A 25,966-nucleotide genomic window follows, 5' to 3' on the forward strand; every position below is an offset into this window, starting at 1 on the left:
ACTTGAAGAAGGAAGTTATTATCACCGCATTCCAGTAACCTCCCGGATTGCTTATGCCCTGCTGTGTGGTCCCTCCAATAGATATCTGGGTGGTTGAAGTCCCCTATGAGGACCAGGGCTTGTGAATGTGAGGCTGCTCCTATCTGTCTGTAGAGGGCCTCACCTGCTCAGTCTTCCTAGTTGGGTGGCCTGTAGCAGACCCACACTATAATGTCACCTGTGCCTGCCCTCCCTTTAATCCTCACAGAATCATTACGGTTGGAAAAGACCTGTAAGATCATCAAGTCCAACCTTCAACCCAACACCACCATGCCCATTAAACCATGTCCCACAATGCCATGTCCACACGTTCCTTGAACACTTCCGGTGATGGTGACTCTACTGCTTCCCTGGGCAGCTTATTCCAGTGTTTCACCACTCTGTCAGTAAAGAAATTTTTCCGAATATCCAGCCTGAACCTTCCCTGGCGCAACTTGAGGCCATTTCCTCTTGTCCTGACCCATAAGGTCTCAGTTGGCTCTTCATCCATCCTCAGGGGGAGCTCCATGCACTCCAGCTGGTCATTGACATATAGCCTTTAAATTTACTCCTAACAGTGTTCTTGGAAAGTCCATAAGATTTCCGTGTTAAAATTTTACAGTGAGCTAGAACATATAAAGTAAGAATCCTTTGACTACATTATGTAAGACAAAAGTCTAGATTTCACTTAGATGGATATATTAGTCAAAAAAATAATAGTATTTGGAACTCCAGCAGGTAGAGTTCTGGAATATTATTTATTTATGTATGAAAATTTGATTATTTGGTTCAAATGAAAGCATTCAAAAATTATGTGAGCAGGTGATACGCAGTGTTCAAATGAAGGGCATATTTTAGAAATTTCAGACATTTTAGAAATTAGAAATTTTAGAATATATCTCTCTCAGATCTAGAAGGATTCCACATACAGTGCATATTAAAAATGCATTAAAGAAACCAGTGAGAGTTAGGCAATTAATATCTTGAGGATTTGTGCAAAAGTTTACATAAAGCAGTCTAGCTATATTCTGTATGCTATGGGAGTATAGCTCTATCTGTGTAATGAAGAAGAAATCAACATATTCTGTAAGTATTTTAGATTTCACTGTGTGCTGGAAATTGCTAACCAAAACGTTAGTACTGGAGTCTATAATGTCCTCAGCCTGAACATGGACAACAAAAAGCAATTACCTGATCTCTCAATTTTTATTTTATTGAGCCCTATGAAGCAGATGAGCAGTATCCTGACCCTCTAAGAAATTTCACCCTGTGGCTAAGGGTTTTGAAAGACAATGGAGCAAGTGCAGACCCATAAAGCAATCTCATTCTGTAGAACCAGGGTACAGCAGCTGTTCAGGCGATGGCAGCCTTTAGGTTATAGAAGTGGCTGTGGAAGTCAACACAACTTAAATGATGATTTATCTCTTCCCTCAAGGAACCTCCCCAGCACAGAGTTATTTGAGTTAGGAATCACCCTCCAGGCAAGTAGCATGTGAGAATAGTAATCCTCTTGTAGGAAAACTAATCAATTCTGGCAGTTTAATTCTGGTCTCTGTGTTTGCATCAAACAACCTTACTTGTTTAAAGCAGTTAAGCCTTATGCTCACAATGTGTAATTATAAACTGAGACGATGAATACTTGTCCTTCATACAATAGCAGTTAAATGTATCTCTTTCCTTTTGATATGTTAGGAATTTTTTTAGTGAATAATGAGAGCCAATTTAAATCAGAATTTTCAGGGGATAGAACAATGAAAAATAGCTTCAGTTGCTTCAATGAAAAATTTAACTAGGATTTTTTTCATCTTAAAATCTGGATACAATTTACACCAATAAATTTTAGGGAAACTGACATACAGAATAGCTTAATATAACCGAGAACAGATTTCTCCATTTCTCTTCCTCCATTTTCATTTCAACTTTCTGCTACGCATTTTTCAGCTGTTCTGTCTTAACATATGAGAAGTCCTTTACTCTACAAGTAATCCCATTCATAGACTCATCATATTCTACAGAGTAAAGTAAAATAAATAGACAGACTTCAAGTTATACAAATTAAAAGGTAAAGCTTGGGTTTGGCTGAAGTGTAGATGAAGTTCTGAGAGCTGCAGTGCTCACACCCAGTGCCCCAGGTTTAGAGCTAATGTTTCCTTCAGTGCAGGGATTCCACATGTTAGGACAGGCAGTAGAGCCGTCACTGCTCCCACATCCTGCTTCTTCCAGGTCTTTTGATTTTATACAGGAATTTGAAAGGGGAACTGGTACTATGTGGTATTTGGGATATCATGCAAAGAAATAAGGGTATTTCAGGGGGTATTATGTCCTCTTGCTGCATGGAAGACATCAAAAGCTCAGTTCTATGAATAATGAGGCACAAGCTTGTCTAAGGGTTTTGGCTTTAGGAAAAAAAGAAGCTTGTTTCTACATCTGTAAAGTACAAATCCCTGGCTCTGGCTTCATCACACTACAGTGTTAATTATGAACAATATCAACAGCTTCTCTTAAGAACTTCTTATGGCTCTTGAGGCTGTCACTAGCCATGATGCAAACGAAAGGAAATTTCTTTCAGTCCTTTTCTGAAAGTGAGGTTAACAAATTAATTAACAATTTATTTTTTTTAAAAAAGCAATTGATTAACAAATCCTATGTTTTGCCACCTGGCATTTAACATTATATGCTTCCATTTGGCCAGAAATCCTTTTTCATGTCTGCTGAAAGCAATAATCTGAATTAATTTCATTCTCCAGGTGTAGTTTTCCACTTACTGGCTTTGTCTTGAAAATTTATAAGGTTATATGAATATAAAATCCTCTACTGTGACTTTCTCTATATGATATGCAGTATGTTCTGATTACCAAGAAACAAATGCTTGGTAAGCATGTTTTTAGCATACTTGGCTACCCTTATTCAAGCTGAGTAATTAAATTGAGCAAAACAGCAGGATGCTGAAGATATAAAGAACTATTTTTCATGAGCAAATGTTGCACATTGAGGTTCCTGTTGTCCTTTATTATGTCTGTTGGCATGATTCTCACAACTGTATGGCTGCATGTTCCAAGTTTCATGAGACCGAATATTGATACGACACTGGAATTTTAACAGTACCCACAATTTCTACACCAGTGGGTTTTTAACTAGTTATTCTAACCACAAATAACTACTGCCCATAGTTACTGGCCAAATTGTATTGCTCAGCCTTGAACACTTCATTTCCCATTTTGACTCAAAAAGTTTTCTTTTTAAAATTAATTATCATTGCCTTTTTTAACAATAAACAAGTGATGTTATTTACTTGTATTACATTCAGAAGTGTCACGTAAGCTCTGACAACAAGCTCCCATTTTCCCTCTGCACCTAACATGTCTTTGTTTCTATTTTATTTTTATCTTCTTTCATTAATGCAGTAATGAGGAAAATAGTATTATGAACAAAAGTATAGTCCCTATGTCCTTATGCTCAGTATCTCAATTCCCTCAGTTCTTGATTTAATGTAATGAGATGCTTATATTCACTTTTATTTAAAAACAAATATTTTCACCTTGAAGAGTGATGAAGTTTTAAGAAAGTGTGCAGCCATAAATACAACATTGTCTCTGACAGAGTATATACAACTCCAAAATTACTTCCAGAAGTTTGAAGCACTCCACTTGTCTTTACTATAAAAGCACCCTTGATTAATACAGGACTGTCTGTAGGAATTTAAGTGACTCCACTAATTTATCATAAGGACTTATATGATCTCCACCATATTTGAACAGAGGAGGAACATGTGTCCTCCTCAAATAGCTGTATGGCAAGTTACTGTTCACAAAATTTTCAATAGGAAACTGAGGCACAGAAAGTGGTGGGTCTAAAATATGTAAGGATTAGAGACAGAACAAAGAAATGAATTTAACTTCCCTTACAGTGGGACAGATTCTCACTGCCTAAGAGAGGGAAATGGGAATGCCCCTTCCAGGAGTTGCGCGGAAAAAGGTAACTCCATAAAACTCTTTTTATGCTTCTCTCGTTTTTATTTCAAGACAAAGCTACTGTAGCAGTAGAGCTATATGGAGTTATACGAACTGTACAAGGAGGTTGGATTTACTTAGCTTGTGATTTTTTTCAGTTGCCCTGAAACACCTCTTTATTCCTATCCATTGTGTCCCCACTAATACAAATAGGTATCATGCTGTCATTCAGCTAAGTAATTCTTTTGTCATCCACAGATGGACAGGGGATTACATGGCTAAGAAATGAAATAAAAGCTAAATCCCTATGCTTGATAAAGCTTTGCTTGTTTTCTCTTTCATTCAGGATTACCGAGTGAACATCTTTCTCCGTCAGAATTGGAATGATCCACGCCTCGCATACAGTGAATATCCAGATGACTCTTTAGACTTAGATCCATCCATGCTGGATTCAATTTGGAAACCTGATTTGTTCTTTGCTAATGAAAAAGGTGCCAACTTTCATGAAGTTACAACAGATAATAAGTTGTTGAGAATTTTCAAAAATGGAAATGTACTTTATTCCATCAGGTGAGTCTCTAATCAAATTATTTTTTCAGAGAGAAGCTCAAAAATGTACCTAAGACTTGCTAATGTATATCTTCATTTACTAGTCATGCAGAACTATCACTAAAGTACTTATGAGTTTTCAATGTAGAACATCATGATTACTGTTCATTTTTAATACTAAAATAGAAAATGATCCCTCATTAAGCATGCACATAGCAAAAATAGTAAGAAAAGTTTCTTTCCCATTTTAAAGTACAGATACCGAGCCTAGACGAGCTAGAACACTTGCACAGAGCAAATAATCCTGGAGTACTATAATCTGAGCTGGCCTATGTATGAGTTTCACATGCTGTAGCCTCCAATGTCATGACAATCCAATGTTATTTCTTTTTCACATTTTTGGATATTGCAGTTGCACTTCAACATGGAAACATGACCTGTTTGAGGAAGCACGACATTTAAAGAATAGTTCACTTACTGCTGGAGATGGAGAGAAAAGGGAAAAGTAAACTTTTGAAAAAGTTTAAAAAGCTCTAAGCAGCAATAATAGGTATTGACAAAATCTAGTTATCCTACTTCTTTTCTCTTCTCCCCACTTTCCTTTTATTAATACAGACATTAATAGGTATTTTACCAATATCTTCAAAAACCTGATCTAATGAGAAACATGTTGGATATAAGCATACTAATGCCCCATTAGACATGGTATAGATTTGGTATTAATACAGTGACCTACTTGTGCAAAATGTTACACTTTTCAAAATAAATATACCTCTCGTACTCAAGTGTTTTGCTTTGCATGCTTTTATGACACTGCGTTAATGGGTAATTGGACTTTATGAAGAGACATCAGGAATCTGTAAAACAGTTTGTATACTAAGAGAAAAAGAAAAAGTTTGTGACTAGTGTGGATGTACCAGTGGCAAGGGAGTCTCCTTCCTCCCTCCTTCCAGTGCAAGTGGGCAGCATCTTGTCAAGCTTAAACAGGGAGAAAGGGTTGGGTTAAAATTCCTACGAACATTTCCTATCCAAGAGGAGGTTAGTCTGCCAGTCTGGAAACATAATCTTTCTTCAGTGTCACAACATGTATTCTGTCACTAGAAACAGATGGAAAGCAAGTAAAAAGGATTCCTTCTCCAGACCCAAGTAGAAAGTAGAGCTAAATCAATTATCTCCAGACTGTCTGAGTCACCCTGAGAGGCATTGACAGTTGTTCCACTCTAATCAAATAACTCCTCCTCCTAGCCCTACTCCCTCCAGATACGTACAAAACAGAGTGTAGACACCACCACTCAACTGAAGCAAGTTTGGATTGCAACTTCAGTAGAATTCAGACCAATGTCATGGTCACATGAAATGGGGAAAAAACCCCAAACATGAGAAATATTATAATATTAAATTATAAAAGCAAACATTGACTGTGATGAAAGCAGGTGCCAGATAGCTCCTGTGTTTCCTATGGAACCAGAAAGTTTATGTTGCCATGATTTAATTAAGAACTATTACAATTTCTGAAACAGATTTAAAATCATATAATTGGCATCTAGTTGAGTTGTTATGTGAATTTGAGCCGGTTAAGCTTTTGATGAGGGGAGACATGCTAATTGCTAACATGCTGATATTAAAAGAAAAAAAAAAAGAAGACTTCTAAATTTGCTTTTTCCTTTCATTCCCTAATGTCTCCTCCTTCCCTAATTGCATTGGAACAATTCAGGCAAGAAAATAATGAGAAGGTTCCAGTTCCTTATTCAATACTTAATATAAAATACTAGAATATTTACTGAAGCACAAACTAAAGTCCAGGTGCCTCTTCTCTGAAATGACTTGCCATGTTACTAGCCTACTAGCCAGATTTTGCATTTGGAACCATTTTTAATTTAATTTGGAACCATTTTTAATTTAATTTTTAATTCACCTATTTGGGAACAGGGCCTCAGTCTGAGTTCCCTCCTCGGACTCTCCCACCTGCAGCTCTGTCACTGGCAGGCTAAACAGAAGCTATAGCAACAAAGAATCAAAAAGCTAAAAAGCTTTGGAAAGGGAAAAAGTAAGGTAAAAGAAATATACAGCCATACTTGCTGCCCACTGCCCACTTCCCTTTAGCCCCAGTGCCAAAAACAGGGGAATGCATTTAAGAGAGGAGGATTAGCACATTGCCATTCTAGAAAAGGCTTATATGTAAGGAATTGAACTCTAGTCCCTCAGGTTTTTGGCAAAATTCTATCAACTGAACTGATAAATGAATATGGTGCAAAATTTTCAAGCAAGATATTTTCTAGCAAGAAAAAAGATGCAGTCATGACCCTGAATGATGAATGGATACCTAAATATAGCCAGTGAGGGGAAACATGTGCCTTTACTTCTTATATTCTTTCTCATTCCTCTGAGAAGTATCATTCTAAAGATAAGTTATTGTACTGATATAAAATGTAAAAATAGCTCTTTAGCCTATAGGTTGCAAAGTATTTCACAGGAAATATCAGGACTAACATGAAACACAGCTGCAGTTCAAAATTACAGGCATATTTCAGTCTACCATCAATATCATAAAATGTTATCTTAAACCTTTGTGTTGACAATTTAAGCACCTTATTTTAGGACAATAACACATAAATTACTTTGCCACCATGATTTGCAGCTGACATCTGTTATGAAATTCTTGCAAATATGAGTAACTTTTATGTCAAGGATTTGAAATACTGTAACAGTACAATAATTCTGCTGCAGCACAAAAAAGCATGCTGTTGTTGCGTTCCTTTAGACTTCTTATAAAGTTAGGCAACCCTACTGAAAAACTTGTTTTTTCTGAAAGTCTGTAATAATTTTTTTCTACATTGTCTTACTAGGCTAGGGGAGTGAAATGGGTTCAGCTAATATACATCCATTTTGAGAGCTTTCTAATGAAAAATTGTATTTTCTTCTATTTCTAATGACTTCCAGTGTTGTCATGCATTCTTCCTGTGCAGTTCTATGGCATTTTTGTGGTATGTGTTTAATATTTTTTTTGTGTTCTTTCAGATTGACTTTAATATTGTCTTGTCCGATGGATCTCAAAAATTTTCCAATGGATGTGCAAACATGTATAATGCAGCTGGAAAGCTGTAAGTTTGCTTAATGTATTATCCTATAAATACTTTTGTAGGGATTACAACAGCTATGCAGGAGGTAGAAAGACCCCTTGTAGTGGTACAAGAACAGATTTTCAGAGAAGAATCCTCTATTTTACCAAAAGAATCTGTGAAACATACATGATTTTCAAAGGAAGAGATTCTTTCATCCTTACTTGTACTGAAAATCAAGTTTTGTGTAAATCTAAAGTTACTACTAAACTTAAGTACCCAGTGCCAGTTTACTTTTATGCAAAGTTTATTCATATAGGATTCACCATTAAGTCTTCCCTGTGTTCACACATACAGCAATATGGGAGAGCATAAAGGAAACCTGAGAATAACTTAAGGAAGGGATTTATGTGAATATTCTGAAATCGATAATAACTCCGTGTCCTTAAAAGATGGAAACAAGATAATATACTGAGTCCCTGCTCTTCAGATTTCTGCCCTAGCTTTTCAGCATACCTACATTTCATAGCTACATATCTGTAGTTTTTACCTAATCACCCTAGAAGGGATTAGGGAAAGGGTTTACTACAAGGGAGAACTGTAGATGACTGCAAAGCATATATATGTGTATATGTATATGCCTATGTGCCTACATAGGGTATGTCACTTACAAAGCTCTCACCCCCTCAACTGGGGCAGTGCCTTGGATCGGTGGAACACCCCTCAGAAAATCTTGGGAAGGGCAGTAGAGCCCTTGTGTTATGAGGAGGAAGAAGTCCATACAAGGTATCATCTAGCTAGGGATAAAATGTGAGTATGATCTGACCATCAACCACAAAACTGGAAAAATTTCTAGCATCTTCCAGAGACTCCGAGCTTAAAGGAATTTGTAGTAACACAGATAGCTTGACATTGAAAACACTCAGCAAAACACAGAAAGAGAAAAAGACCTGATAGCTTTCTAGTGCAGAGAAGGTCTGACAGTTTGACTAAACCTGGTGTTACACTAGAATTTCAGTGGAAAAAGTGAAATTACAACTCCATGTGTTTTAAGTAATCTCTTCATAAAGCCCTATTTGCATTATACACAAATATCCTGAGGAGAGGAGAGGAGAAGGTAAAACCAGCTTAGACAAGACAGGCTTTGCAGAATTATCTTTCAGCAATACTTTTTATATGAAATAAAATTAGCATTTGTTAACCCAACCCATCATGTATTGTACTTATCATCTCCCTTGATATCTCACTTAGAACATAAAAGAGGATGGAAAGCATACAGCAGTTACGCCATTTCAAGGCACACACACACACAGACAAAAAGACAAAACTAAAGGTTCTGACTGATGCTGTGATCTGAGCTAATACAGGATGTGTGAGGAGGAAGGCACAGATATGCATTAAATTCTCATTTTCATTGTGATATGAAGTATTTGGGAATTGCCTTTTCCCATTAAAATGAGGACTTTGGAAGAGATTCCTAGCACACAAATACTCCTAATCACAGAATCACAGAGTCACTAAGGTTGGAAAAGACCTGTAAGATCATCAAGTCCAACCATCAACCAAAAAAAAAAAAAAAAACACCAAAAAAACCACCACCATGCCCATTAAGCCATGTCCCACAATGCCATGTCCACACATTCCTTGAATACCTCCAGAGAGGGTGACTCCACCACTTTCCTGGGCAGTTTATTCCAGTGTGTCACCACTCTCTCAGTAAAGAAATTTTTCCTAATATCCAGCCTGAACCTCCCCTGGCGCAACTTGAGGCCATTTCCTCTTGTCCTGTCACTCGTCACTTGGGAGAAGAGACCAACACCCACCTCTCTGCAACCTCCTTTCAGGTAGTTGTAGAGAGCGATGAGGTCTCCCCTCAGCCTCCTCCTCTCCAGACTGAACAACCCCAGTTCCCTCAGCCGCTCCTCATCAGACTTGTGCTCCAGACCCCTCACCAGCTTCGTCGTCCTTCTCTGGACACGCTCCAGCACCTCAATGTCCTTCTTGTAGTGAGGGGCCCAAAACTGAACACAGTATTCGAGGTGCGGCCTCACCAGCGCCGAGTACAGGGGCATGATCACCTCCCTGCTCCTGCTGGCCACACTGTGTCTGATACAGGCCAGGATGCCGTTGGCCTTCTTGGCCACCTGGGCACACTGCTGGCTCATATTCAGATGGCTGTCGATCAACGCCCCCAGTTCCTTTTCTGCGGGGGAGCTTTCCAGCCACTCGTCCCCAAGCCTGTAGCCTTGCATGGAGTTGTTGTGACCCAAATGCAGGACCCGGCACTTGGCCTTGTTGAACCTCATATAATTGGCCTCGGCCCATCGATGCAGCCTGTCCAGATCCCTCTGCAGAGGGAATAATGATATGAAGAACAAAAGTAAAATAAAGTCAAGTATTCTTTGAATCCGAAGTTTATGAAAATTAATGACAGGGGGAAAAGAGATAAATAATAAGTAGCCATCTTAATGTCAGATCTAGATTACAGTTTTAAGATCAATAAGTAAAATGTTTCAGAAAATAAATTTCTGCATATGGAATGAACATACTGGACTATTTGAAATATATTATAGATCAGAAACACAGCATATATAATTTGATTAAAGTATTTCTTGGGTTTTTTTCTTCTTATACTGGAACAAAGTAATGTCTAAGAGAAGGGGCAGGTAATTATCTATCAGTATGTGAGAACTGTTTGTTGTATGGATAATGGTATGCTTTTACAAAAAATTGCAGGGTGAGTATAAAAGCCAGATCTACCTTTCATTACAATGGATAGATGGTAATATTATAACACAGGCTTTCAATGGGAGGGCAATGGCTGAATCTGACATCAGGCATTTTCTTTACTAAAACTGAGAGATAGTTATTTGTTGCAAATGTCAAGGAATTTAGGGCAATATAATATATTCAGCATTTAAGCAAAACTCCACTGACAACCCAAGCAGATAATCCTACTAATAACCTATTTCACCTTTATAATTAATATGACTAAATAAAATGTTAATATGAGGCAGCTGTATCAGAGTACCTATAGATGGCAGGTATATTCACTATATAAAATTATGCTTCAAACAGAAAGTTTCATAGTGTTTGATTGAACAAGCAAAAGGTATAATTTTTAAAAAAATTGTGTTTAAAAAGTTATGAAATTGTTGCTTTAATAACTTGATAGAACTCAGCTGCATTTTTCCTCTCTTTCAGCCCTTGTGAGGACAGGTCATACAAACAGGCATGTGGTTTGCTTTATAGAAACCTTGCAGGAGCTCACAATTCTCACAGACTGCACCATAGGGAACCAATACTTATTAGTTGAATAACACTGGAGATGTTCTACTGTATTTTCCAACAGAATATTTTTCACTGAAATCTTGTTTTTAATCATTCAGTTCAGTGGGACTAAATTCCCCGCTGCACATGCACGTAATAGAGAGGCAATGTTCACAAAAGAGGAGCTGAACAAGATACAAATGAGTGCTTCAAAATCTTCTAGTTACAGAGAAAGATCAAATTTTATTTCATAAGCAAGTTACAAGTAATAAAGCTTTCCCCATACTGCCTTGTCTAATTCTATTTTACCTGTAACTCCAGACATGAAAAATAGAGACTACGGGCAAAGTGGCTGCCTGAGGCAGAAAATTTTGCAGCCTGTGGGAGCTCTGGCTATACTTACATGTCTGATAGTGGAATAGCCAGTAAGGTTTGCAAGAACAAGACAGTAGTTCCCTGAAACTGAGAGAAATTACCTTGGGAGAGATCCAAAGAAGACAGGCACAGTGACATAACTTCCTAGAAGCTCCTAGACCTTCAAGAGCAGGAATTCACCTCCTCAAAACCAGTTTCTCTATACAGGAAGTACAGGAAGGGAAATAGACACCTTGGAGCAGTTACAAAACATATCTACATGCTGGACAGGAGAGTAACTAGGTAAAAAAGATGTTTTATATGAGTCTGAACTCTGACCAGTTTCCAAAACTTAGAAAAAGGTGAGCAGAAACACTCAAATGCCAGAGTCTTTGGCTAAGAATGGGCATCCATTTCCCTTTAAAATTATAGAAGAAAAAAGGAGGATGGGTGCACTTAGCATTTTCCCAGGCTTCATATCAAATCTCCTGAGGTAAGAACTGCTATAACCCTGAGAGCCTGAATTCATCCAAGAATCTCTAATTTCTAGGCCACAGTGTCATACTCTCCTGTGGCTGGCTGGCCTACATTGTTTGGTGCACAGTGAGACAACTTAAATTAACCCTGGTGGTTAGTGCGCTGTCCAGGGAAGTGGGAGGCATGGGGTTTCAAAACTGCAGACACAGTCCTCTCATGTCCTAGGTAAATGATCTCATCTTCAGGCTGTTTTATAAAAGCCATAGTGGCTGCAGGAGCAAAACAGCAGCAGCCATGCTTCCAGATGTTTCTTTTTAAAGTGATCATCATTGCTGTTTTTTCTGCTGGATGCCAAACTGGGTAGGACATTGTACAATTATGAAATTACAAGGTCCATTTGTCTCACAGTTTCTTTAGATTGTCTCTGATCTTGCAAGCCTTGCTCCTGCAAGTGTCACTAAGCAAATCAGACTGTTTCTAACAAATCACTTATCTTTTTCTTACTCATCTTACCGCCAGGTTGCAAAGAAAGGCTCACAGTTACTTATAAAGGACAAATCATAGGTTTTACCCCTGCTATAAAATTGTAATTTTGTTTAGGATCAGATACTTCCCTTCAATATTGATACTGTTGCTCCAACATAGAAAGCTCTAAGAGGAAAATTCATGTATAGCTTTTCTTCCCAAATGATATTTTTATTTTTAGTCATCTCATGTAATGTTTTTTCCAAGGTCAGTCTAAGCAGCTGGATTTGCCCCTGGTTAAAGTACTTCACTTACTTACATCATGAAGTGTCTGAAAAATATTTATGTGGAAAAGCTCTTCTATTTTTAAGGGATTTATTTTACCAAATGATTTCTCAGCAACTAGAATGAGCTCCTTTTGTATCTTAGAAAGGAAGTACATGAAAATGCATACATGAAATAATCTGTTCTACATTTCTATGCTTTACATCAGGGCAGCCTGTAGGCATGTGAGGTAATTTTAGTTTTATTCTGCTTGAATAAGATACAAAGAAATGTCAGCTAGATACGTATTTATTTCGGTGGCCTGTCTCCCAGGAAAAAAATGTTTTTCTTTCATGTGCTAGAGCTTGTTGTCTCTCTTTTTTTTAAGTTTCACTTTTATCTCACAGCATTCCTTTATTCATATATTACAATTATAACTTTATGTGACATTCAATATTCCTGAATTTTCAAAGAACATTGAAAAGACTAACTCAGTTACAGAAGAACAACATATGTAAGGCAGAAAGCACCTGCTCACCTCGTAATTTTATTTTGATGCTTATTGTCTGTCAATAAATTAAACAATGGCCTTTTTTTCCCTTTTGATTTATGGAGACTTTTTAGTCTTTCTAAGCAATCATCCTCCTGTCTTTTGGATTTTTAGAGAAAATTCACTCCGTACTACATGATGCTGTTACCCGAATAGTGCAATTTCTTTCCTCCCAGTCTCTAAATTGGAGAAAGTGCAAATGGAAAGATCTGTAAGCAGGCTACAGCAGTACAGGCTACTGCATTACAGAAAATGAAGGCTACTGCGTTACAGAAAATGATGTGTGTATTGTTCCTTTCCCACAACAGCACAAAGACACCATAAGAAAGATAAGAGAACTGGAGTGTATTTCTTATCTGCCAGGGAACCTCAGGTGTCTACCTGAGTGACAGTAATTATGGACACACTAGGTCAATACATGCCTGTGCCTGAATGTGTGGAAACCATACCTCTTCTCTCCTTTCCATTTCAGTAGCACAAAAGTTGTCAACAACTCATCCTATGGTTTCTACTCTGCAGATCGGTGACCCAGCCCACTGTGCGTATCTGAAGTGAGACCTGACACACAGCTACTATTTGCAGTCTTCAGCTCCCGACCAACTCAGGATGAAAGGGCAGTTGTAACTGTACAACCGCTGCTGAACTCACAGAAACTAATATAAAAGTGACAGCTGAAAATCTATAGGCTTCAGCAAGGAATATTAGGTTTGAGAGATGTGGTAGAGGGCTGGCCTGAAATGTTATTCTTCTCTGAAATTCAGGCTAAGAAAGATAAACCTGTAACTCCCAAGGGAGAGGTTCCATCAGAACAACTTAGAGGGCAGCGCAAGGGGCAGACCCTTTGCAAGCTTAGAAGTACATAGAGTATAATCCTGCTTTCTTGTAGCTCCAGCATAAATTTAGCCTTGAAATGCATCACAGCTGATTTCTGAAGCTATTATTTTTGGTGCTTAATGTATATTAGAAGAATTTATTCTAACCTCAAGCCAAAACCAGGTTTGCCAGCTCTGTCGGATCTTCCCCATGCTATGTTGCCTGGAATTTAGGCACAATTCAAACCTCTGCCATGTTCTTAGGAACAGCCATGTGCAGGCAGATTATCCTGGAGGCACACTTTTGGGGTACCTAACAGAAGAGTAGTGAAATAACTCTAGTCAACATGACTGTAGTCCTTGCCTCAGCTAGATACCTAATGAACTGCTTGGTTTGCTGAATAAATCCAATGTTACTCTTGGACCTGTACCTTATGAAACATTAAAGAAATAAGAATGAAATTTAGATAAATCACCAGAATTAAAAGAATTACAAAATAAATTCTGTAGTCAAATGAAACTCTCTTGTACAAAAATGCTAGATATTCAGATCAGTTGTTTCATGCCATTCATGTGTTTGTTTATTGAACAAGAGGAAAAGAGTTAGGGTTTAATATGTCTGTAGGTGTTGTAAAATGACATAAGGGAAGCATGGCCTTCCTGGAATAAAACATAATAAGTATAAAATTTACAAGATGTATTGGTATTCAGCTGGATCACAAGTTTTCTCAAAAAATCTATTCTTCATGACTTGGAATGTTACTCTAAGGGTGTTAAAAGGAAAGAACTTAGCAAATAAGATTGTATCAGCAGAAGTAAAAAGGGGGTTATCTTGGAATTGTTGAGACACTTGTGATTCAAAGGTGTGGAGTCTCTGAAGGTACAGGGGAATTTCTTGCCCTGAATAACAAACCTTGTTTTTCTGTAATGGTGTAGTCCTTGGACACCTGGAGAAGAGATGTTAATACTTTCAAGACACTTCAGTAATTCTTCAAGACAAACTCACTGGATGTCCATTGTCTTGCCTATAAGATTATCGTCAGGGAGATAGGTATCATCGGGGAGATAGGACTTCTATAGGTGTGACTCTGAACTTGAAAAACTACAAGGGACACGGTTCCTCATTCTGTAACATTGCTGTGAGTTGGTTCCTCTATTTCCTCAAATTCAGGGTCCTAGATTGTGCCAACTCTCCTGCCAGCTAGTTTCTATGGATTTGTTATTTATGGACCTAACAGCACAATAAAGATACCATTATCTTCCTTGTCCCTTAGAATCCGTAAAGACACGTGTCCTGTTCTTTATAACTACTATATATTTCAGTGCAGTTCTTACAAGATGCAGAACACATTTAACAATATAACACATACAGTGCAAGTTTGTACTGGTAATCGCACATCTGTTCAGAATAGTCATTTCAGGCCCATAGTTTGCTAAGAAGGTGATCTGATCATATAACCGTTCTCTACTGCGCCATTTGCACAGTGATAACCATGTAATGGAATACAGCTTCTCAGATATTTTATCACACAGGCCATTTGGAAAGTATACACAGTCTATCTCTAATCTTTGACAGTGTACCAATATCAGCAACAGGCATTTAGACTTTTACTTGAAGTTATGTTACTGAAAGATTTTCTTTAAATTGCTTTGAAGATGACGCACATTTATTAATCAAGTAACACAAGCAGACAAGTAGGAACCAAAAGCTCAGGTAGACTTCAGGCTTAGTATTTCTTGAATTTAGTTTAAGATGTTTTGCCTTATTTTGATTATCATGCCTTCTGATTATTTCATGAAAAATTAATGCACTGGATTGAAACTGTAATATATTTCTCAATCATTGACAGAATAATCCATTCCTAAGATATTCTGTTTGAACTGTTTCTGCATATGTTTATCCAACAAATTAGCCCTTTCTGCTAGTGGTGCCATTATTCAAGAATATCAAAGCAAAATTTGAGAGACCACAGAAATATCTGTCTTATTGAATTTTATTATTTCGGCACTACTGCAGTCAGATCAATTTTTTTTAATTGCAGTTTTGTCTCAGGAACACTCAGTTTTAATTCTGAGCTTGATCAGTTTGATTGACTGGTGCTGCATAAACCTAGAACAAAAAGAGCATCTTTACTCACTTCTCTCATCTGCCTTTTCTCAGCTAATCAGTTGCTAATCTTATACAGACAATGAAATAATTTACTTGTTTTCATTTTTATTCCTGTAAAACTCATTTCAGCAGTGGATGGCCAAGTGTACTTTTTTCGTCTAGATGAGTAAGGTAAATGCATTTTGGTAGAGACCTACTTTGTTGCAATATCTATTCAGATTTTCATTTTGCAAATGCAGGCCTCAGTACTTCAAATACATATGCATATAGTGCCATAGGTAGTGGCATCAGGATTTTAAAATTATCCACATAATTCTAATACCGTAAACTTTATGATTGGCAATTCTAGGATCCTAAATCTGAAAAATAATGCTCTGCCCTTGAGGTTTCAAAATTTTCATTACCAAACTCCCTACACTTCTGCTACTTGCTGTGCACTTAGCCGCCCCATCCCTTGTTGATGGCACTAAGCAATTTGGTGCCTTATCCATAGCAGCATCATGCATCTCTATTTTGTTGCTGAGACTGAACGCTAAGGTAATTTCAAAATCTGCCATGATGTCTTCTCATGCTGCTGGGAGCCCAGCCACTTCAATAAGGGACACTAATTATGTTAATCAGCAGAGGTCCCAAAATTAAGGTGCTGGAGGACGAATTTTTAGGCTCATTGCATATATAATACCATACACCTAAACTCTAATAGTATATATGCTACAGTATGGTAACCACTGACTGTTTTAAAGGGCTATTTCTACAGAAAAGCCTTTTTCTCCTTATGCACAGTGCACACAATACCACAAGCATTCTGAGTGTTAAGCACCGTGCTATTCAGCGGGTCTTCTTCATAAAATTAGTTAAAAACCAAAAATATTTTCCTTTTTTGAGATATTAAGGAAGGTCAGTTAGCTCTATTAGTATTGCTGTTCCTCCTGAAAAATTTCTAACACAGAACAATGTGGGGTTTAGCCGTTTTGTGCATGGAATATCCTGGGATGGGTTTAGGATATGAGCTGCAGTTTGCTCTTGCAAATTCTCTGATTCTGCTTTATTTCTGGAAGTGACTAGATACTTTCCACTGTAATCTGTCTTCCTTTTCTCTATGCCAAGAAGAAAGAATGATGCAGTAGTTGGAAAAAAAGAAAGAGATTGCCAGTTTATTTGGAACTGTACCAAATAACGAAATATTTTCATCTGGAAAATCAAGAATACCTGTCCTTGTTAACACTGCTCACTAAAGAAAATTTAGAGACAAGTTTGTGTTATCAAATAGTTCAATTTGCTTAAATAATTTATATTTTCTTGCTTCCCCAAATACAGGACTATTACAAGATTTGAGATTACCCTAATTCAATGGGTACATATGATTGAGCCATGTATTTCACATTAATAAAGGGCCATAAATTTAATAGAGCCTAAGCTGATTTAATTTAACATACCTAGTAGAAATATGAGATATATTATACTATTTTAAATTTCTTTGGTATAACATAAACTCACATCTCCATTAAGCTCCTCTATATTTTAAGACACATTTACTTTATAAATATGATCTTGACTTACAAAACTGAAGTTACCGTGAATGCTAAAGCTATGTTTGGGTATTTAAAATGTAAACATGAGAGAAATTAATTACTACATCATCATTTTGCATACACTGCTATTATTTTTAATAGATTGCGCTATAGAATAATTAGTGGGCGGGGTAGATAAAATTAAAAGCACACACTAGAGATGAATGAGTCTGATTTAGTGAAGCACGTTTTGACACAGCAGTTGTTGCTTGTCAGTTCAATGAGTTTTACTCAGGGGATATCACTTTTGGCCATAATCTACATGCTTCAAATTATAATCTGCTTTACACACAACCGCTTTTTGTTGGAATTCATGCCAAGTTTGATAAGAGCTATACTTCTGATTTTTCTTAATTTATGGCATTTAATAGTGAATTTTAAGACTGGGTTTATAGAATGTCATGCATGTAAGAAGACAGAAAAATAAGTGTTTTCTTGCACAGTTAATATATGCTTGTAATAACTTGAGTAATGTATGATCTTAATTAAATACTTATTTAAAAGGATATGGTCCTATTTTTAGCATATCTATCCAGCCCTAACAAAATGTCAAAGTAAACCAATAGTCAGTCTGATTGCCTGTGAATAGCTTGTATAAAGATACTCCCCAAAAGAAACATAAAGAATCTAGAAGCAAGGAGAGGTGTTGAAGACAGTTTTAAATTTATAAACACTGATTCTTAACTTATAGATGCATTCAACATAGACAGATCAGAAAGGATGAAGTGTGTCTCAGATTTGAGGTGAGCATATCAGGGCATTATGACTTAATAACATTTATAGAGGTATTTAAAGTGTAATGAAGTCACTGACTATAACAGGGGAAAGATTTATGCCTACCAAAGTGGTTATTTCCTTCACTGGAACTCAAAATTTCAGTATTTGTGGGCAGACAGTTACTCTTAGAAATTTCTGAACAATATGCTTTGAATAATAATTTGTTACTGAAAGGTTAAAAGATATTTCCAGTTATCAGTAAGTTATTCTCAACAGCTCATTAGCATTGGACTAAAGCAGAAAGGAAATATTGCAAAGAAGCAAAACAGATGAATGAAAGATATATAATTTAGATGTAAAAATTACTCCCTTTTCCTTCTGTGTCCAACTCTTTGTAGCTCAAGTGTACCCTTGTCGTTCAAGCTATTACAACAATAGAAGGCATCCAGTTTTAGATTTCAGTCTTAAAAACTCACTTAGTCCAAATCTGTTAAATTCTGAGAAGATCTTAATGAAACCTGAAAGAAAATAGGAAACCTTTTTTTTTTTTCAGTTGTCATAACCAGATAAAATTTATTCAGAAAAAATTTGGAATAAAATGCCAGGGATATACTGGAAGGTTAATATATCACATATTCACAGAAAGTAGAACTGTTTTCCCCAGTGATAAGCCATGCAAATATTCAGCTGAGGGAGGGAAACAGAAGGAAAAAATACTTCCCCTTTACAAGGTCTGGCCCTTGATTAGTACTTCTACTATAGCTTTTGCTGTTGTATTTAATCTTATACACACATGTATGAGGTACAGATAAGTGCAGGAATCTCAATATTAAAACTGAATGCCTTTTAATATCATAATATGTCACAGTCAGCTAATATGAGATGACTACCTTGGTCTGTACGAGTTTCAGAGAAAAGTATTTTTTCAATTCAATTAATACCACACTCCTGCAAAAATTTTCATTCATTGTTCTCTCTGAAGAATTTCTAACTAATAATTCAAATTGTCATAAATCCATAAACATGTGTTTGAGAATCCACCGTTTCACCTCAAGTAAAAGAAGACAGGTCTGAGAGTGAAGGGGCTATTTTATCCTTCATGGGCTGGGGAGGGCAAGATTTTCCCAAGCACCCAAGAGAATTGGATGTTTAGCTGACTTTGATGCTTTTGTTAATTCCATTAATAGACTATCTGACTATTAAGATTTCACAAAGGATGCATGAGATTGGCTTTGTTTTTCTAGATGAGTATGGTTTAGAATGGCAGATAACACTTTTTGGTTAACAGGTACAAGAAGACCCCCTGTATTTTCTCCTTTTTATGATATTTACTTAAGTCATCACTATTTGTTTTGTCCCTGCTTTTCAAATTTTGCAGCTGACTTAGAGTTTATTTGCACCTTTTTTTTTTTAGTTGGATACACAATGAATGATCTCATTTTTGAATGGCAAGAAAAGGGAGCAGTTCAAGTAGCAGAAGGTCTCACTCTGCCACAGTTTCTGTTGAAGGAAGAAAAGGATTTATGTTACTGCACCAAGCATTACAATACAGGTAGGAACGCATATTAGTGATTAAAACTGGAAAGACATTTAACATTTATTGTTATATTGGAAAGTTGTTTCTTTTTTTAAATATTGTCACTGAACTCATAAGAAGATTAAAATGTACAGATGCATTGTACAGAATAATGCAGTCTTAAATAACTGACACAATGAAAAAAAACTACAGGAAGGCTGATCAAACTTCTATTTCAGCAAGGTTAAGAAAATACATAGTTGAAATAATTCAGAAGCAATTCAGTCAGGAATTTTGTTTTTACAATGGGTGCCATGACCACATCTACGCTGTGGGATATGAAGCACTGCTGAAATCCAAAGGTCCATATGCTGTACACTAAGCATGACCTGGCTCAGTCAGGAAAAAGGGACACAGGGTTGCCAAGCCAGTTATCCCTGCCCTAGTTCATACAGCAAGGGAGCAATGAAAACAAGCTGAAAGCATCCTTAGTGTACAAGGGACAGGTTTCCAAACTAGACATGGGCATTCTGAGTTGAAGCCTTTGTATACCTGCCATATTTAGCTCGTCATCTCTGGGATTATTTGAAAAAGGGGGGGTTTAACATTAGTAATACAGTTATTTTATTTTTAATTGTAAAAAATTATCTCAATAACTGGACAATCACAAGCATAATAATCCTCAAAAAACATATAGCAAAGGCTAAGAATGCATAGATTCCATCTTCTCATGGGAAAAAAAAAAGCCAGAACTCACATTCTAAGCCATATCTCTTAATTTCTGCTCTCCAGTATGATTCTAGATTAAACATATCTTGAAATTTAAGTTTAGAATTATTTATTTGGATTCTACTGAAATGGCAGAGGGAAGAAAATTCAACAGGTAGCATTCGTAAGGAACATCCTGTTGCAATCAAAATTAAGGAAGAGTGCTTCACTGTGTTTTATCACAGCTGCCATGGTGCCCTAAGGGAGGGAAAATTTCTCTAATAATTTCCATTTAAAGTGGGGAGATATTGATAGAAATATTTTGAAGTGTTGCCTAAAATAAATTGGAAATACATAATATGGCCTTTTACTGTACAAATACTAATATCTGGCTAATCCTTAAAAACCTTCCAAAAATTGAGATATATATCCTACAGCAGGGTAATTTTTTCACTCAAACATCCCTTTGCTAATGATAATAATGAAATCCATATTATTCCTTTTTTCTTTTTACCATAATCTTTATGACAAAGAAGAAAATTTTATTTCCATTATTTTTCTCTATCTCCTTTGAGATATATAGGCAACCTTTTCTTCCTTTTTAGGACTCCTCTGATTCTGTGCTGTTTTAACATGTGCCTGTAACTGTACTTCTATAACCTGTAGAGTGATATTAACAAATGAGAAATTGTGGTAGAAAGTATTCTCCTCATTTTTCCAAAGTTCATTTGGACAATACGATGCATCAAAAATCTCTAACTGAGGAATTAAAACGTTACTGTGGTACTTAATCTGATATTTAATGGAAACCTGTTCTAAAATGTCAGCCTTTCCAGTGATTTCCAAACATCTCATCCAAAGCTGAATTGTACTCTTACTTGTTTGTCTGAGAACTTTCATTGCAATCATCATAGTTTAAACCTTTTGATTTTGACTGAAAATTCATTTTTTCAATATTTTTGACCCAGTACTTTTTTCTTCATAACCTGTGTTTCAAGCCTATTTAAGTTGATATTAATTTTCTTCCAAGCAGAAATAGGAAAACATGCTAGGCCTAGGCATGACACACAAGGTTGGATGGGGTCAACTTACGTCTCCTGTCTTTTTCACTGTGGCCCTAAACTGAGGTGAGAAGCTGTTATTAACTGCATGTGAGGTCTCATGACTCTCAAAATGTGCCTGCAAGACAAGTGCGCTTATCCCTGTGAACTGCTATCACATTTAGGTGGGAGAAGGGGTTTACTGTCAACTCTAGAGGACAGTGTGACCAATCATCAGCCTGTTATAGTTCTGTATTGCTTTGGCCAAACTGCATTTCTGTGGTCAAAGAGATGCTCTAAAATGTGAGTGCAGCCCACAACCCTGAAAAGATGGCTGAAGTTCGTGCCTCTACTTCAAAAAAAATAATTGGGCCAATTTATTTTTCCATAAAAAGTCAAGCCATTCAATAATACAGAAAATTTGGAAGCCTGGATGCAGGCATCCACCATACACTTCAGGATGGAGACTTTAAAAGACCTCAGCAAACAAGAAGACCGTTGCGCAGCTGTGGGAACTGCCTGTGACTAGCCAGGGGAAATAAAATGCAATGCTGAGTGGCACCAGCTGCAGACAGAAGGGTATGTCTTCACCAGAGTGGCCTGCTCTGACTTCCAGCACCAAAATTACGGGTACAAATCTGGAAGAACTTTGGCAGTGCAAACGAGAAAGAAAAGATAGTTTACTCATTCAGGACTATATTTATTGTGACATTCTTCTCTTCTGGATAACAGTATTTTCTCCAGAGTATTTTTTTTTTTTTTATACAAGTCTTCAGTATGAAGTTAATTTAATCAAATTAGAGGGGTTTGGTTTGGTTTCTAGGAGGGTGGGAGTGCCTTTCATTTCTTTGTTACAACCAGTATTGTTAACTACCACATGTAGGCTAAAAAACTTTAAACATTATATTAAAAGACAACAAGAACTAAGAGTTTCTTTTCCTCCATTTGTCATATAACAGAATCATAGAATGGTTTGGATTGGAAAGGACCTTAAAGATCATCTAGTTGCAAGCCCCTGCCATGGGCAGGGATACCTTCCACTAGACCAGGTTGCTCAAAGCCTCATCCAACTTGACCTTGAACACTTGGGGGGGGGGGGGGGGGGGGGCATCCACAACTTCTCTGGGCAACTTGTTCCAGTGTCTCACCACCCTCACCGTAAAGAATTTATTCCTAATATCTAATCTAAATCTACCTTCCTTCAGTTTAAAACCATTACCCCTCTACCTATCACTACACTCCCTGATAAATAGTCCCTTCCCCATCTTTCCTGTAGGCCCCCTTTAAGTACTGGAAGGCTGCTATAAGGTCTCCCCAGAGCCTTCTCTTCTCTAGGCTAAACAACCCCAACTCACTCAGCCTGTCCTCATACAGGAGGTGCTCCAGCCCTCTGATCATCTTCATGGCGCTCCTCTGGACCTGCTCAAGCAGGTCCATATCTTTCTTACGCTGGGGGTCCCTGAGCTGAACACAGTTACTCTAGGTGGGGTCTCATGAGAGTGGATTGGAGGGGCAGAATCACCTCCCTTGACCTGCTGGCCATGCTTTTGATGTAGCCCAGAATGCAATGGGTTTTCTGGACTGCTAGCTCACATTGTCAGCCTATACTCAGTTTTTCATCCACCAATACCCAAAAGTCCTTCTCCGCAAGGGAAGTGCTCTCAATCCACTCATCGCCCAGCCTTGTATCCATGTTTGGGATTGCCCTGACCCAGGTGCAGGATCTTATACTTCGCCTTGTTGAACTTCATGAGGTTCACATGGGCCCACCTCTCTAGCTTGTCAAGGTCCCTCTGAATCGGCATCTCTTCCCTCTAGAGTATCAGCCACACCACTCAGTTTGGTGTCATCTGCAAACTTGCTGAGGGTGCACTCAATCCCACTGTCCATGTCCCCACAAAGATGTTAAACAGCACTGGTCCCAATATGGACCCCTGAGGGACCCCACTCATCATTGGAATATGTGACCAGTAATGTACTTTCTTAAGGCTCGTGCAATAAGATACTGTAGACAGATACCCCTTCAGGATACTCCACAAGAAACAAACAAACAAACAAAAAATCATTTTTCAAAACTAGAAATAAAGCCTATTTCTCTGGCCTATAACAGATTAGGTCAAAAGAATTCTTAAAAGAATGCTAAGCAACTGCAGCTGGTATGCAATAAGTGACCAAAGAAGAGTTTTCAATTTAAGTTTATTTGACAGAAAGCTTTTCTGAGACATCCCATAAAACAGAAAAAAAACCCAAAAGTCTCCCTGTGAAACAAATTAATATGAAGCTTCAGGACAGTGTGTGGAAACTAATCAGTGCATGTCCCATCAGTGTTTCATGCCCAATTGAAAATGGATCACTGTAACCACTGCCCGAAAAACAAACTGCTTCTAAATATAGGGACATAACAGTTTCAGCAACAGTACAACATAATGGCTCATCAAGTCTTATGTTCTGAAGTGATGCAACAACATTTCTGATCATTTTCATGTTTTTGCATCCACTGGCATATCCGCAGTGACAAATTTGGGAAGTGAAGTAGAATCATAACAACCAGAAAAATCACAACACGTGAACCATTCACATTACAAGAATGGTCTTGCTTTACCTCGTCCTCATTCACTTCCTATGTCACATGCATTGCCCCTGGGCTTTTATACAACACCCAATTTTAATTTCAATCACAGCTGAAAAAAGCCCAATATACAATAGCATGAATGTATACATAATAATAGCATTGGCTAACAAGCACAAACAGAAATATTCTGAATCTTGGCTTTACTCTTGCACCATGGATAATGCACTGCACCTGCACTTGAATGATGCTGATCAGAACTGTCTTATATCTATTGATGGGTTTTGGTTCAAAGTGTTCGATGTAGTGGTCCTGGAAACAGCGGAGCTATGGTTGCTACCCTCACCACCAGAACTGATGGGTTCTCTGTGTGACCATTTCTGATAACTCTGTATCCTTAAATCTGTGATCTTGATGAACGGCCCACTTCCTTAACTCCACATTCACCATTCCACCTCCTAACACATTTGTTTCCAAAGTCACTTCCTTCCTGACCAAGAACTTAGGTAGTCAATGGCAGGTGACAGCACCAGCATTAATAGCCCCCAATATGCCACTGATACCTGCAGACTGTGACTTGAAAGAAAAACTGAATGGTAGTACATTCCTACAGTCGTTTATGAATCTTGGCCTTAGATACATAGACACCAACCATATATATCAGAACTTATCTAGTTCTGCATGCCAGACACTTGAAAATCATAATTTCTAGTCAGGCTGCATGATCATAGATACAGCCTGAATGTTTTACAATGAGGAAAAGGCAAGTACTTTCATAAGCAGTTTTTATCTGCAGAATATGCTCAAATTGCAATTCATATTTCAGTGCAAATTTCAAAAAGTGTCTGGAGACCACACTTACCAAGTGATTTTTTATTACCCTGTCGCCTTCTTGGAGAGGTATGAAAATAATTTTAGCTAACTTTACTTATATGTAATCAATTTTATAGACACAGTCTCTTGAAATAACCAGCTTTGTACACACACATAATTTATGGAGTGTCTTGTTTATTTAAGAAATTTTGTAATGGGAAGACAAAAGGACAGAACATATTCAACTGTATTTCAGTAATAAGTAAAGCAGAATGCCTCTCAAATGACGGTGTAACATTCTGGGAGGAATAAAAAGGAAGTCTTTTTACTGCACAAAGTAAACTCAGCTAGACTGCTTGCCTAATGGTGATTCTGATAATGACTCAAACAGGAGAGAAAGTAAAAAGAGCAGTACTGCCTCATGGAAAAGTCAGTTTATATATTTCATTCTCCTTCTTCATGCTTTCTGTGAAAATCATCTGCCATTATGATTGCAGTGTGATACATAACACACTGTACTTTGTTACCAAGAGAGGTTAATTATGGTCTTATTTTAGCAGATGCAGAGCAAAAAGAAAGCACATAACAAAAGGCAGAAGGAAAGTGCTGGTGGTCTATGTCATCCCTCTTATGGCAATACAGTTTTATTTTGTTCTGAGACTACATCTTTTTTTCATTCAAACAATCATTTCAGTTAGAACATAAAATTGTCCTCAAAAATTTATTTCAATGTTAATAACTTTAAAAATAAAAAGCTTTCTATTTGGGGTTTGGGTGGTTTTGGTTTTTTTTATTTCACTAATCCAGTTTGTCTGAGGACACTTGGAGCCAATACCCGCACTCTCACTAAACACAATAGCAAATTTTGCCAGGGTGATTCCATCATATGTACTAGATAACCTAAAATGTTAAGGCTTACATATGCAGGGCACTTAACAAAAGCCTTGATTAAATACATGATGAATTATTTGGTTTCAGGACAATACTGATCAAAACTTCATCTGTCTGGGGCTCTAACACACATATACATAAAGGACTAGCTTTCTACTACTTAGCACAATGAAGTGTCCTTGCTCAGGATGAGATGAGTGCCAGAACCAGCCTTAAGAAAGGGCTGGAAAAATACAGCAAAGGGAAAGTCTATGATGGCCTGC

The 25,966-nt window shown here is 37.3% G+C and overlaps 1 protein-coding gene across 2 annotated transcripts in view; it reads left to right on the forward strand.

Annotated features, from left to right (window-relative positions):
- The window catches only part of GLRA3 (glycine receptor alpha 3), a 69,726-nt gene that overhangs the window by 26,448 nt on the left and 17,312 nt on the right, over positions 1 to 25,966 (forward strand). For both annotated transcript variants that reach the window (XM_059817807.1, XM_059817808.1), the window contains exons 3-5: positions 4,315 to 4,538; positions 7,536 to 7,618; positions 19,581 to 19,718. In XM_059817807.1, the coding sequence (XP_059673790.1) occupies positions 4,315 to 4,538; positions 7,536 to 7,618; positions 19,581 to 19,718 (445 nt within the window). The remainder of the gene's footprint in view (positions 1 to 4,314; positions 4,539 to 7,535; positions 7,619 to 19,580; positions 19,719 to 25,966) is intronic.

The sequence above is a fragment of the Gavia stellata genome, chromosome 5 (assembly GCF_030936135.1).
Source record: "Gavia stellata isolate bGavSte3 chromosome 5, bGavSte3.hap2, whole genome shotgun sequence".
Classification (NCBI taxonomy): Eukaryota; Metazoa; Chordata; class Aves; order Gaviiformes; family Gaviidae; genus Gavia; species Gavia stellata.